This window comes from Anarrhichthys ocellatus, unplaced genomic scaffold, assembly GCF_004355925.1.
Source record: "Anarrhichthys ocellatus isolate YVR2014 unplaced genomic scaffold, GSC_Weel_1.0 scaffold231, whole genome shotgun sequence".
Classification (NCBI taxonomy): Eukaryota; Metazoa; Chordata; class Actinopteri; order Perciformes; family Anarhichadidae; genus Anarrhichthys; species Anarrhichthys ocellatus.
This window is the reverse complement of record NW_022280261.1, coordinates 54751-69468: the sequence shown is the minus strand read 5'-3', so window position 1 is coordinate 69468 and position 14718 is coordinate 54751. Positions and strand designations below refer to the sequence as shown.

The 14718-nt window shown below is 42.4% G+C and overlaps 1 protein-coding gene across 6 annotated transcripts in view; it reads right to left on the bottom strand.

Moving 5' to 3' along the window:
• Nucleotides 1–14718, bottom strand: part of sptan1 (spectrin alpha, non-erythrocytic 1) — a 57456-nt gene that overhangs the window by 14687 nt on the left and 28051 nt on the right. For 3 of the 6 annotated variants that reach the window (XM_031879147.1, XM_031879149.1, XM_031879148.1), the window contains exons 3-27: nt 14318–14443; nt 13607–13747; nt 12816–13096; nt 12574–12718; nt 12330–12484; nt 11507–11642; nt 11263–11364; nt 11012–11149; nt 10215–10325; nt 9988–10065; nt 9680–9835; nt 9336–9540; nt 7405–7586; nt 7058–7301; nt 6776–6898; nt 6448–6665; nt 6160–6252; nt 5850–5984; nt 4286–4434; nt 3969–4025; nt 2490–2688; nt 2112–2216; nt 1871–1906; nt 1286–1333; nt 559–650 (exon numbers count right to left, since the gene is read on the bottom strand). In XM_031879147.1, the coding sequence (XP_031735007.1) occupies nt 559–650; nt 1286–1333; nt 1871–1906; nt 2112–2216; nt 2490–2688; nt 3969–4025; nt 4286–4434; nt 5850–5984; nt 6160–6252; nt 6448–6665; nt 6776–6898; nt 7058–7301; nt 7405–7586; nt 9336–9540; nt 9680–9835; nt 9988–10065; nt 10215–10325; nt 11012–11149; nt 11263–11364; nt 11507–11642; nt 12330–12484; nt 12574–12718; nt 12816–13096; nt 13607–13747; nt 14318–14443 (3455 nt within the window). The remainder of the gene's footprint in view (nt 1–558; nt 651–1285; nt 1334–1870; nt 1907–2111; nt 2217–2489; nt 2689–3968; nt 4026–4285; nt 4435–5849; nt 5985–6159; nt 6253–6447; nt 6666–6775; nt 6899–7057; nt 7302–7404; nt 7587–9335; nt 9541–9679; nt 9836–9987; nt 10066–10214; nt 10326–11011; nt 11150–11262; nt 11365–11506; nt 11643–12329; nt 12485–12573; nt 12719–12815; nt 13097–13606; nt 13748–14317; nt 14444–14718) is intronic. The other 3 variants (XM_031879151.1, XM_031879152.1, XM_031879150.1) reach the window with 2 other exon arrangements.

Genomic DNA, 14718 nt, shown 5'->3' with positions numbered 1-14718 from the left:
CATTGTTTCAATGTATTTACTGGAAACACTTTATTATATGAAACTAAAGTTTCTATAACTACTAATCACAATAAAGGTTTTTATTGAGTGTAAATATGTGCTGAATGAGGCCGTTAGTACTCATGTTAGTATCTGACCAGAGAAAGGTTTTACAAGTGTCTAAATATAAAGTACATTTCTTCATTCCTGTAAGCAGCTACCAACACAATGCTGGCCTATAGTTGCTTGATTTGAGGAAAAGTCAGTTAACTTATAAACGTTGGTAAAGTAACTTCTCTAAAGGAAGACATACTTTCTTCCGCTTACAAATGAAAAGTTGCATTCATAAGCGATAAAACACTCAGTTTTGTTTTGCTGCCTGGTGTGATCAGTATCTATGGTGGCTAATGTTACTTTACATAGATGTTATGTAACTGACACTACCGAGTCAGTTTTCTGACTTCTCAACTTGCAATACTGCTCTCAAATCTCCAGAATAAGTTAGATTCTCAATAACTATCACAGCCTGTGGGTGATGTCACAGACACCACATGTTCCTCTACGGTCTCTGCTTTGTACCTGTGGAATCGCTGCACCTCGTGGGCACTGCCCAGCATGTTGCTCCTGTCCTCAGCCAGCTGCTGCAGGGACCTCCAGCGATTATTCAGCTCCTACACATAAAATGACTCAGGTAAAACAGCACGCTACACTCTTCAGTTTGCTCAGCCCTTGTGCCGCCTGTTCCTTTTAGTTTTAGTGTTAAAATTGCACTGATTTAAAAGTATGAGAACTAAACACCCCCTCAATGACAGAGAGACACATCGAATCATTAGCTCATTAGCATTTAGCTGCATCATCGGATAAACTTGGAGACCACGAGGTGAGGAACGTTAAATTAAACATTAACTCACATAACCATGCAAATACAATATGTGCTAGAAGTGTGCTAATGTACAGAGTGTGTTTGCTGCTCACATACAGCGATGGACAAGCACAGGCACGTGGAGGATGGGTGTAAAGTGCACAGGACTGGATGCATGTTAAGAACATTGCATTACACGCGGACAGAAAGAACAAAATACCAAAAGAGACCCTAAAGACATGGGATGCTGGATGATAACAGGATGAACAAATGTCATGGGAAACAGGATGAAACCAAACAGAACTAGCAGTCCGGTTTTAGAGAACAGGAAGAGACAGAACACCAACAAGGAAACCATGCTGATGGGGTTAGTTTTCTGATCACAATGCAGGACAGGAGAGCTAGGGGAGGACACATTGTAGATGATGGTCAAGTTAATCTTACCTTGATAGTATTAAAGTTAGCCGTTGTTTGAACAGCCAAGCGTATATTCTATAGTCAACGGTGAACAAAACATAGCAGAAAGGAGGAGGACAAAAACAGAAAAGCACACCAGTCAAGAGTGTTCAGGAAACTCCCATGATTTGTCTTAGTCTTCTCCCAAGACAACACACCAATCAGGACAGAGTAAGCACTGCAACCATGGCTGCAGCAGAGCAGCCCCAAACACTGAATTATGATGAATCAAACTAAATACTTGTAAATGATTGAGACGTATAAAGTAAAAGGGATTAAAGAGAAGGCTCCCGGGTTTTCTCATCAATGTCTTATCATATCTAATGAGGACATGCAACATCAAGACCCATGCCAGTAAGATGTCTTCGGGTATGACTACAGTAGATTCCAGCAGTGTCACACCAGCATCAAACATCAACCCAGTGCTGAACAGCCATGCACAGTTACAGTATCAGATCAAGACTGACAGGCTGTTACATCTTTGCAGTTGATGCACTTTGTCTAAAAATACAAACAGCTGAATGTTTGAATGTATGTTCTGTAGACAGATTTAACCCGTTAGATGAAGCTTACCTTCCATGGAGATGCAGTCTTGGAATCGGCTTCATCCTGTTTAATGAAATGTATGCGTCATACCAGAGTCTTATTTTATTGCTGTGATATTTGAAATGTTTGTTAAATATCAAGAAAAATGGATGTAAAGTGCAGAAAGGGTCAGTTCTCTTGCTGCTGCTGACAGAAAACAAATCATTAAACATGACAGATAAAACATGGAAGATGGCTCATAAAGTGAACCCAGGGAAGAAGAACTTACCTGAGCCTGAACCATGGGGGCCTCCTCAGCCATGAGGCCCTCAGACTCCAGCTCAGACGCCACTTTGTTGATGTCCCTCAGACGAGACTCATTGGCCTTTAGGTCCTGGACCAAACAAAAGAACATTATTGTACACTTTCCACGAGACGTGACATGTACAAACACACAGTAGCCATGAGTGTAGTCAAGCAGAAATATTACCATGGGTTGACTCAAGATCAGGTTATACTAGTTGCTTACTAATCAATAACAGACCTAACGTGATGTCATCATATAAATGACATCAGAATCAAGTTATAAATGTGTGTTACTGGGAGCCAAGTAGTGCAACAACTAGGACAGATGTTTCCATGAGAGTCTACAGAGAGCTGACGTTACCTTCTGGAAGTCGTCAAACTTCTTCTGCAGGACCTCGACCTGTTCCAGGTCAGAGCCCATCTCTTCATTAGTGAGGGCACTCTCCTTCTCATTGATCCACTGCTGGAGCTCGTTGGCCTCACGGAACAACATGAACTTCTTGCAGCTCTTCTCCAGCATGTCCTTGCGTTTCTCTCCCAGCTCCAACAGAGTACCATACCTTGAAAAAGGTGCACCCACACAATTCAATCAAATCATTGAAATTGCCTTCAAAAGCTTATCACCCCTCTTATAGTGTAGCTCATTTAAATAATTAAGAGAATAAATAAGAGAATCTGCTCTTTTGAGGAATCTGTATTTTTTGCTAGTTCTCAAAATAGAGATGATAAAATCTCGTCTGTAGCGCTGAAACAATCAGTACATTTGATGTCGATCAGTCATTGACAGAAAAGTATTTTGATCATTTATAAGTTGTTCAAGTCATTTATTAAGCAAAGATGGAGAACAGTTGCTGGTTCCATCATTTCCATAGTGAGCTTAATTTCTCTATTTTTTGTTTTTTTGACTGTTCCTCTAACAGAACAAGCAATTTGAAAATATCGTGGACTCTGACATGTTATACATAAAATGAGTTATCCAAAGAACACTGAGAATAATCTACTAACAATGAAAACTCTTTGGTTGCAGTCCTAAACTCTTGTCATTTAACTGAGAGACTCGCACGACCAGCGATGTGACAGATAAGAGCACGATGGGAAACCACCTGTGCTGCTACGTCACACACATTTGAATGAGTGAGGAGAGAGTTTAACTGTTTTAGTAACTGACTGATCACATTGTACATTTGCGCTGCAATAATGAATCAAAACACCACATTGCAATGTTAGGGAAGAAGAAAAGCTTCAGAGCAAAGTCAAACAGACTGAACAGAGAGCTGAGCACTCAGCGGAAGATCATTTCATCATCACCAGTTAGAAGAATGTTCTACCCAACAGAGTCTGCATGAAGTAAGTTCATAATGAGCTTTTCATTTCATTGTTTGTTTTTATTCATTTATCAATCGATCATTTATTTCCTACAATAGTTTTGTAATAGCTTCTGTAATCCACTCTTAAAATAATTTTAAGTAAATTAAAATTAAAAGTTGGACCAGCTAGCAGATTTCAATCAAGACTCTTGGAGCCACTAGGATCAGCAGGATTTCTCTGACTAGCACCTTGAGCCTTGGACAATGAGGTAACCTGTGCAATAATGAATGAAGCCCAATATGTGCAGAACAGAACAGCTTATGATATGACAAGAAAAATCAGAAATGAACATCCAAAGTCAAGCCTGGGATGAGAGGGATGTGAAGGGATCTTCTATCCCTCTACTGAATAGAAGAGGAGCACTGTCACACAACATCAGGGGTTCTGGGGTTGGGAGGGATGTAAAACTGCGATAATATTTAGTGGCATCACGATCACAAGAACACGCAGAGGGACGCTGGATCCTACTCACAGCTCTTCCACCTGCTTCATGCGCACAGACACGCTGCAGGCCTCCTTGGTGACAAGCCTGCTCAGAGGCAAGGCAACGCACAGCGAGACAGGATTAAGTGGTTAAACACAGCAGAGGAGACAAGAGAAAGAAGCCAGGGGCAAGGTCATTACTGTTAGAAACTGAGCAGAAAAGATGGTTTGATGAAAGTAAAGAACAGTTAAAGAGCAGAGAAAAGACACTTAAGAGGAACTGTTAACAAATCCAGTCGGAAAGGAGAATTCTGTTAGTAAACTACATTTTGGTTGCACATCTTCTTTATGGTGTGGGTTTCTTACTGATTATCAATCTGGTCTTGGCGCAGTGCAATGCTGCCGTGTTCGTCCAGCAGGTTTTCCCTGGACGAGGACTGGGTAGGGTCCAGCTTCTTCACATAAGCAGCAGGAACAAAGCCCTGGCGATCGTTCACCTCCACCTTCCACCAATCCTGCAGCAGGGAGGAGAGGGACTGATATCAGCAAGTGATGTTCATGAGATAGTTAGTGATGGAAACCATCATTTTGCAAATAGAGAGGAAAGGTCATGTGGGCGCTTAATGGAGATGGCAGCTTAGAAAGTTGTTCCATGAAACCTAGCACTGAAAATAAAGTCACTGATAAATACTTTTAGTTTATGGTATAGTGGTAAGCAACTAGAACAACTTCTTAGCTCCTCACAAACCAAACATTGATGCCTTACTGACAACTTTGGAAAATGCAGTCTTTAACATTCATCTTCCATACAGCCGGCGAAAGATAGAAAAAACAAGGACAGCTTTGTTAACAGGCCACCGGAAGATCCACTAGCTACACAGAATGCAGGATATCAAACATGCCACGAGGGAACATAAGGCTACTGTGGAAGACATAGAAGGGAAGACTGGTACACTCAGCTCCCGTATGGACGAGGCTGAAGGTCGCTGCAGAGCACCGCTGACACATTCAAACAACAAAATCAAGGCTATCCAAGGAGAAATACAAGAGCTAAGAGCTCCCTTTGATGAATTAGATCAAAAAAGATATGATTCAGTTTTTACAGCATGTGATCCCAGCAGGGAGCACAGCAAGCCCATAGAATGCTATTGACCCGCCCAAGGCCAGACCAGAGGGATGGGGATCACGGACTGGCATGATCAACATGCTTCGCCAGCACAAAGGAGGAGATACTAGGGAGAGCCAAGGTCCTCTTCTTACTGGATTACTCCAACCAATGGGAAATGATTAAGTGGTGAAAAACAGGGAAGTGGAGTAAGAACTAGAAAAGTGCACTAAGTAGAGTGCAGACCACTGATGTAATGTGTGATTAATTGAATACAACCTACAACTTGCTAACCCCCAGTCTGTGTAAGGCGTCCTAAAGCGCACTTCATTCAAACTCAAAATCAAGCCGCGATGCAAGCAAGCGGCTGGAAGTCATGGTATTATACTGGAACCGGTTAATGGCAGTAAGTGAGGAGTCAGCAGGCAGTCAGTGGCAGTATACAACAGGCAATAAAAGGTGTTCCGAGAAAGTGTGAGTCACCACAACCATGAGAGGACCTTGACCATGCAGCCATAACTAGACACCCAGGATATGCTGCAGTCTGCCGAGTGGACAGATGGACATAATTCTACTGTCGGACCAAATGATTATCTTTAATCTCTTGAACCAAACGTGTTGTCCAAAGGTTGACCAATTCATTATTAATTGATTACTGATCATTACAGTGACTGACAAATTATTAAATAAATCACTAGAAATTAGCATCCCTAATCCCCATATTAATGTACCTAAATGTCATGTAACATGCAAAATATCTTGAAGTTGAGTTGATGGGGAGTCAGACTGACAGTCTATTGAGCACTGAGCTGTTTTGATCTGTACCTTGTTGGTGCTGTTGAGCAGGGTGAGGATGTCCCCCTTCTTCATGGTAACCTCACGGGGACTCTTCTCCTGGTAGTCGTACAGGGCCAGGACCAGCTCCTTCCCGGTCTCATCATCAGTCGGTGCCACTTGTTGCTGCTCAGTTAAACAAACATTTAGAGTCACTGATTTCTGTTCTGCTTAAACTGAAGAAAGTTTGATTAGCTGAGAAATCCCACAGTCTAGCCATCAGAGGCTGTATTAAAAAGCCCTGCAATTGAGCTGAGCACATGTGCAGTGTTGCAGAGTGTGAAGAGGGATGAAGTTTTACCCTGCAGGACTGGGCCTGTTCCTTCAGAGCATGGATGCTGCTGCCATAGGCACTCAGGTCAGACATCAGGGCCTCATGCTTCTTCAGCAAAGCCTGAGGAAGACAAACTATTCAGCACAACTGCATCTGTCAAAGGCATGCATGTAGAGGCTTGAGCAATGAATGTAACATGAACAGAAACAGAGCTTAAGATAGAAACACTAAAATATTAACAAATGATAGTTTATACTTCATTAGCAAGTAGCTGAAAATGCATATGCAACATTGACATAATGATATTTTGTGTACCTCAGCAGAGTCCTCGTCTTTGCCGTAGTCTGGGCTCCCCACGATAGGCTCCTTCTCCCTCATCCAAGACTCGGCCTCGTTGGCATCAGCAAAGTACTGCTGGGCTTGCAGAGAGTCCTCCAAATCCTGTCTCCTCTGGGAGGCCTTAGCCTTCAGCGTGTCCCAGCGTCCATGTAGTTCAGCCAGCTTAACTTTCACATCCTCTCCAGCAAAGTGTCCTGGGAACCCACCAGAAGAATGATCAGCATTTTGAATGTTGGGACAATACTTCACTTGGTCACTATCAACTGGTAGGAGATACCAAACAAGGCTTGTTTTAATTGAATACCTTCCTCCACCATGGCTTCTCCTTTCTGGGTAACAGCCTTAATGCGAGGCTCATGACCGGTGATCTCAGTCTGCAGTGCCTGGTGCTTCTTCAGCAGGTTTTGGACACCAATCAGGTCTTTGCCTGAGGAAAACATCAAGAATGACGTTTTGTAAAACTTCACTAATCTGAAATACCTGAGGGGGGTGCTTCAACTGAAACTGAAGCATCCTCCAAGTTCACTGCTTATCTCTGTAAAGTGACAATTTTATAATACAAGTAAAAATAGCTAACAAGATTTACCTCTGTTAGTAGAGGCAGCAATGGGCTCTTTCTCACGGATCCAAGTCTCCTCGTCCTCCACGTCTCTGAACAGCTGCTGGAGCCGCAGAGAGTCGGACAGTTTCTGTTTGCGTGCAGCCATGGGCTCTCGCAGAGCTTCATAACGCCCCACTAAAGCCTCCTGCTTCTTGCGGATGTTGTCAGCATCAAAGTGTCCCGCCTCTTGGAACTGGCGAGCCTGGATTGTTATGCCATCGATGCGATCCTGGGAGAGACCAATTTATACATTAGCTATTTAATTACTGTGAACCAACTAGTGTCAGTTAGTATCAGGTATGCCTTCATGACGTAAGCCTAACATTAGGTACCTGGTGAGCAGCCACGTCGGCCTCCAGCAGTGCATGTTTCTTCTGCAGGTTCTGGACACTAGTCAGGTCTTTCCCATAGTCGTCTGAAGCCAGGTGGCCCTCAACCTCATACAGCCACAGCTCAATGTCCTCTACGTTCCTGTTGAACTGCTGCTGCTGGTTGGCCTCACGCAGCTTGATGCCTGAAGAAATCAAATTCACAATCAAAACTCATAAAGAGCTGTCATACCATCAGTGATGGGGTGCTGCATGCAGAGATGTCATGATAGAAACATTTTCACGGTTTCATGCTTACTAACCAGAATAGTTCTAATAGGCCTATAGTTAATGAACTAAAATATTTCTTATCATCATAAACTAATCATAACTAAGTCATAAAAATACACAATTAAAAAGATTAGGAAATTAGAAAGAGATTGTATTTTTATTGATTCGAAAAATCCTTTAGTTATGTATAATAGGTTGCATAGAGCTCGTGTTAGGAAGTTAAACAGGTCAGAATTTACTCTCTAATATCTATTTGATGTTGCTGTGAAAACATCTCCTTTAAACATCTGGATTTATTCAAGTTTATCACCAAAACTACATTTTACAAGATTACATCTGAACACATGATAACATTAGTGTACTTTCGCCCAATATTCATTTACATTATGGTGCGTTCAAGCTCCATTCAGTAAATGGAGCCTTGAGCAAGACACTTAACCCCAAAATGTCTCCCGTAGCTGTGCCTACGGTGTAGAATTGTGATAGAACCTGAATTGTAAGTCGCTTTGGATAAAAGCGTCTGCTAAATGACTGTAATGTAATGTAATTGAATATAAGTGGAAGCTCTGTACCAGAGTCATACAGCAGACAGACCAGTGATGTTGTCGGGGTCGCAGAAATACATCTAACTTGTATTGTATTAGTAATAAGTAATATGACAGAGTGGTTAACATAAAGCAGTGCCGCTACTGTCTAACAGGCCATGAGCCAATGTTGGCAACATGAAGATCAGATTTCAGTAAAGGTGGGAGGGAGATGTGTTGGGTTACTATAGAGTTTATGTGTTTTTGTCATGACGAGACACAGCAGAGTTTTAAAGAAAACTAAAACTGTGCCAACATGGCAACATTTTGGATTTAAAGCCGAAAAACAGGCAACGCTTATGTTGACCTGCTGATTTTGGTGCCACTTTACTCTCTGCTTCTTCATGTCATTATATCAGAGTTTACTAGTGCAGCACCCATTGAAAACATGCCCGTTCAGAACAGACAAAAGCTTTCTGGAGAACTGCTCAGATATACAACTTCACATTCAACACTGTGCTTCCTTGGGTCCTGAGCAGTACATCCACCAAGTGTGAAGTAGAACGGAAGAACACGCAGACATTCCTTGCTCTCATTAGATTGTGGGTTGGCGAAGCAGCTTAAAGGTGCATTATTACCACCACCACATGGACTGGAGTTGTTACACTATCATTCAAGGGCTCTCCCAGTCTTATGCTCAACTCAGGAGTAGCTGCTGAGTCCAGTGCCACACCTAATGGTAACATTCAGTATATCTGCACCTTTCAAATGGAAGAAACTGCAAACTGCCCTTAAGCTAAATCATTTCATTATTTTCTTATGTTTGTAGGACTCTTGTAGTTGCATTTATTGATTGTCCTTGCTTGATTGATGCAGATGTCTGGTTTCATATCTGTTGTTTGACGATGAATGTTTATTGTCCTCAGGTCTCATGAAAAAGACATCTCACTGAGAAACCCTAAATAACTAAAGTAATGTCTTTCCCACACTGACATACAATAGTACTGCCATATTTGATCTTAATATTATACAATATTACATTTGTACTTGGATGAAATCAAATCTATTCATATACCGATATACTGTAGCACCTCCATTTACTTCAGATCTGTTTCAGAGCTTTCCTACAGCCAGTAGTACCTTTAAGCTCAGTGGCCTCCAGCAGTTTCTTCCACTGGGAGCTGACTTCCTCCATGCGGCCAGCCGTCTCAGTAGAGGCATAATGCTTTCCATCCAGCAGCTCCTGGCCAGACATCTGCAGGGCATCAATGCGGCTCTGATTAGCTGACAGCTCCGCTTCAAACGCCTGGTGCTTCTGCACCTTGCCCTGCAGGTTGGAGGGGTCCTGTTGTCAAGAGAGCAGAAGGACGGTTGGAAAATGGAAACTTCAGAAACAGTGAGGATAACGTGGGGATGTGCAAAAACATTTTAAAATAGAGGACACATCTCTGCACAACAAGATCTCCAACTCTTTGATGAACTACCTTGTAAGCCTCATCTGTGGCCGTCTTCATCTTCTCGTTGATCCAGCTCTTGAGCTCATCAGAGTCCCTAAAGAACTGCTGCAGGTGGAAAGAGTCCTCCAAGGCAGCACGACGAGACTGAGCACGCTCATGCAGGGCGTTGCGCCGGCTAAGCAGCTATAAACGTGAAAAAGAAGAGAAGACATGTTGCTTTTGAGTTTGCATTGAGTGATGATGACAAAATCCTGCCCGCTGCTTAAGCATTCAGTGCTCGTATTTGAGGTGATTTGATTCAAGGGAATGTTGAGGGAGCCGACAGTGGTACTTACAGCATCTCTGCGGGTGGCCACGTCCTCTTTAGCATAGTGGTTGTTTTGGATTAGTTTGGTAGCAAACTCATCCAGGGCCTGGAGACGTACAAGACAAAGAAATTCAAAATATATCCTATTTCATGTAAAACCTGCCAAGGATTGTACAAGTTCCACGGAGTAGCAACAGTATTTCAGTAATAGAATGTGTGGAAAGGTGGACAAACGGACAAACTGGAGTAGCTTACAGTGATCTTCTCTTCCTGGGCACTGAGGGACTTCTCAAAGTCCTCGTGTTTCTTCAGCAGTGCCTCTACACTGTCCAGGGAGTCACCAAGGTCTTCATTCAGGAGGAAAGCCTAAATAATGCAGATACAACATTAAATAGTGCTTTATCACATCAACTACTAGACAATACTCAACTAGTGCAACTCTATCCTTAAGAAAGGTTTTGGTTAGAGTTGGGCCGGTGTAAAAACATTCAAACCAGTTTGATATTTAGCCTCAAAACTGAATCAGTATTGTGAATTTGACTTCAGGTGTTGCACTTGACTACCCTAAGAGAGCCTGGTCTGAAGTTGTTGCTAACAATGGGGCTAACCCCCTTCACTTGGATCGGTTGGTGCAACTCATCTTGTCTCGTCACCCAAAGAAATACATGAACTTTCTAATAAACAAACAGAACGTGCACCAGGACCCTCCTCCTCCCTCCCAGCTCTACTCAAACCTTGGCTCGGCAGAAAATTGCAGCGGCCTGTCAGACAGTAGTGGTTTTGTTAGTCCGATATATATAACACTATAACATCCGTAATATGTAGAACACAATATTACGTTAATCATGTTGTAAAATTGCCTTATGATGCAATACAGGCTGGATTTAGCATGGTGACACCATCGGCACAGGTTGCTGATGTAGGCCGATCAAGATATGCCCGTTCGGCCTGCATACAAATCAAACTGGTGTTAGCTCGTACAGCGGATAGCACCAGCAAAACCCCAAATCGACCCAACTCTAGTTTTGGTGTAAGTCGTTGTGCCGGGTTACCTCCTGTTTGCTCATCCAGTTGTCAACTTGCTCTGTATCTCTGTAGAAGAGCTGCAGGTCCATGCACTGCTCATACTGCTGCCTCCGCACCTCCCACAGCTCCAGCAGAGACTCCTTCTCCTCAGCGAGGATGCCCAGCTACACACAACACAACACATCATTGTAAACACGTCGACTGGTAACACATGATACATGGTGGTGTGCTGGTATAGAGAGGTATAATAACAGTCTGGATTATGTCATAGTCCTACCTTTTCCTTGACCTCTTCAGAAGCGTAGTGTCCTGTATTGAGCAGGGCCTGGCCAGCTTCATCAGTGGCTCTAAAACTGTCTTCATGAGCATCAATCTCTCCCTGGGACACACCAAAGACAACCATACATTGCTGCTTTTTACATTTGAAAGAAAAGTTGCATTTTAATCCGTATTCAGCTTTTAAAAGGGCAAAGCTAAAATGGTGGTCGAATTCCAAGATCCTTTGACCTGAGAGACTTCACCTTATGCTCCTGGTGGCGGTCCAGCAGAGCCTCGGCTCCAGCCACGTCATTGGCCAGTTCGTCAGCATTGATCAGGGCTTTCATCTCTGTCACCCAGCTGGTCAGATCCCTGAAGTCAGCAGTGAAACGCTGCAGCCTAAAAACAGATCACAAGAGGGCAGCAGTGATGAGTTCTCAAGAGAAATGTTTAACAGTGTAGAGCCGCACCTAACGAGTAGATAGCGCAGATTACTTTTTAAATTCCTGATTATTATAACAGAGAATCTACCTGAAATAAATATTAGAAAGTTTGCCATTTGGTAGTGACTATCAAATATATTCAATAAATCAATATTTGAATACTTTATTCAATCTTCTTAAAAAAACAAACTAACAAATGTAACAAGATAATAGACCTGTTGGATGCCGGATCAGACAAAATACTGGACTTCAAATTATAAAGACTGTGACACAGATTAATCTAATCACAGTTTTATTTTCTCAGTATTTTTATCTTTTTTAACAGCAGCCATATTTGTACATATCTACATTCTCTGAAACCTCTGTGTAAATATGAAGAGTATGAATAAAAGGTTGGAGTTTGACGTTACTCCATACAGAGAACAATGCAATGTAAAGTGACAGAACTGATCTGCACAAACGTCAAAGTATTGTTTAAACATTATAGATTTTCCTCAGCCGATCTAAACTGAACCACATAGAGCAAATTACCATGACTTTTCCAAAACCTTAAGGGTTTATTTATTTTTCAGTCCATGACTTTTCATGATCATATAAACCCCGCCATTGACAGTTTATAACCAATGCATGTCTGCTCCGTTACCGGTAGGAGTCGTTCAGACGGGTGTGGCGCTCAGCGGCCAGAGTGCGAATCTGTTCCCACTTGGTGACAAGTTCGTCTTTCTTCAGATGGATTTGTGAGGCATTTTGTGGATGCGTCTGCTGTAGGCGCTCTACATCACCACCCAGTGTGTTGACCTGGAAAGAGAATCGAAAAGGAGAGACAATAAAAGGTTTGTACCAGCTTTCTGTGCTGTATGTTGATATTCGGTAAAGCATCTTCTTGCCTTATCTTCCAGGGCAGCCAGGTCTCTCTCCAGCCCCTCGTGTTTGCGAAGCAGGGCCTGCACACTGGCCAGGTCACGACCAAAGTCATCAGAGGCCATCAGCTGCTCCTTCTCCTTGATCCAACTGATAGTCTCATCCACATCCCTGTTGTTGGAATCAAACACACAAGTTTGTATTTACATTGTCTTAATAACATTTCTGTGTCCATATTTGAACCGAAACATAAATTGAGCGAGTTTACCTGTTGAAGCGCTGCACCTCAGCTGCCCCAAACAGCTTGCCCTGCCTCTGCTGGGCGAGGCCCTTCAGGCGCTGCCAGGCCGCGTTGACCTCGTCCTGCTTGCGAACTATGAGCTCAGCCTCAGGATGGGCTTCCTGGATCAGCTTCGTTGCCAGCTGGTTCACCTCATTCACACGTTCCTCGTGGGCAGCCAGGTCAGTCTGGAACTCCTCAAACTTCTTCTGCAGAAGCTCCACATGCTCCAGGTCCTGACCCAGCTCCTCAGAGGAGGCCATGGCCTCCTACACATGGACGTAGATGAAAAACATTGAGGCAAATATTACATTTAAGTCTAAAAGCTATTTAAATTGAACTGAACTGAATAACCTCACAATTCAGTCAACTTTAAGATTATTTGTGCACTTACAGCTACAGCTTGTTGTTGCTGTCAAGAGTATATTTTGTCGTTTAGTTTTCTTTATTAGTTACTGGTGATCAAAAGTTTCCCTCTGGTTTTCATTCCCCATTCAAATGAATTGGTACCATTAGTCTCAGGCCATCTATTTACCTTTCAACTCCAATTACCTTTAAATGGAGGACAGATATTTTGTCTTTATGTCTGTTGTTAACTTTTATTAGAGCAGCTAAAGAGCAAACAGAAAAATAGCATTTACTTTATTCTGCCAAAGGCTAGAAGAAAACAGAAAACAGAGACTTCCTAACAATGCCCCAAAACACAGAGATGAGATGTTCATTCACTCCAGAAGCACTATTCTTGCACATAAGCCATGTTGTTTAAATAAAAATCTGACCTTGTCACTGATCCAGTCCAGGGCATCTTCACACTCTCGCAGGTACTGGACCAGTTTCTGGGCCTGCAGGAGACGCATACCCTTCTCCTTTGTCCTCTGCAGCAGAAGGTCCCATAGGCGATGCAGCTCCTCCAGACGGGTCTAGTGTACAGGAGGGAAGGGTATCTTTAACGTTAGTGCACAGTGGAGAGGAAGGGAGAAGGAAACATGAAAATAAGTAAAAGGGGCAAAACACTAGTGAGTAAGCATCTTCACTCAAGACATGATATCATTATAGTTTTCCCTCTATAATGAATTCGTATGTATCGAAAATAGAAAGGTGAGTCCTGGAGTTTTAAAGGTATTTGCTAGGTCCCCCGTTTAAAGATACCACCTGGAACAAAAAGAAATCCACGAGCACCATTCCTCTGTGAGACATTACTTCAATAAATAAAACAGTTAGTCCATTTCCTAGCATCAGAATCACGAGAAGGGACAGATTTCAACGAAGAGCCAGCTCTGGAAAAATGTTCACAGCACTCAAGAGTCACATGACACACGGTCCACAGCAGCTCAACACCTACTTGTATATATTCTCCCATATTGACACTTGTAACTATGGGTCTTTGTTGTGTCCGGTAAGGCGTGTAGGACTGATTCAGATGGAGCAGGGTATTCAGTAAATATGCATATGCATATTAGGGTGACCACAAACATCATTGGGTGCCTTACTCGAATGGTCTCAGAGGAGAAGTGTCCATCGCTGATCATAAGGTTTCCAGTCTCGTCCAATTTGATAATAGCCCCGGCGTTGGCCTGAACTTCAGCTTCAAAGGCCTGATGCTTCTGCAGCTTACCCTGTTTACAAGAAGACACATGAGATGCATACAAATCTGAAATATACTATGCGTATGTATATTCTTATGAAAATAGGGGACACAATGATTGATTGAGATATATATATATATATACACATATACACATATATATATACATATACACATATATATACACATATACATATATATACATATATATACACATATACATATATATACATATATATACACATATACATATATATACACATATACATACATATATATATATATATATATATATATATACATACA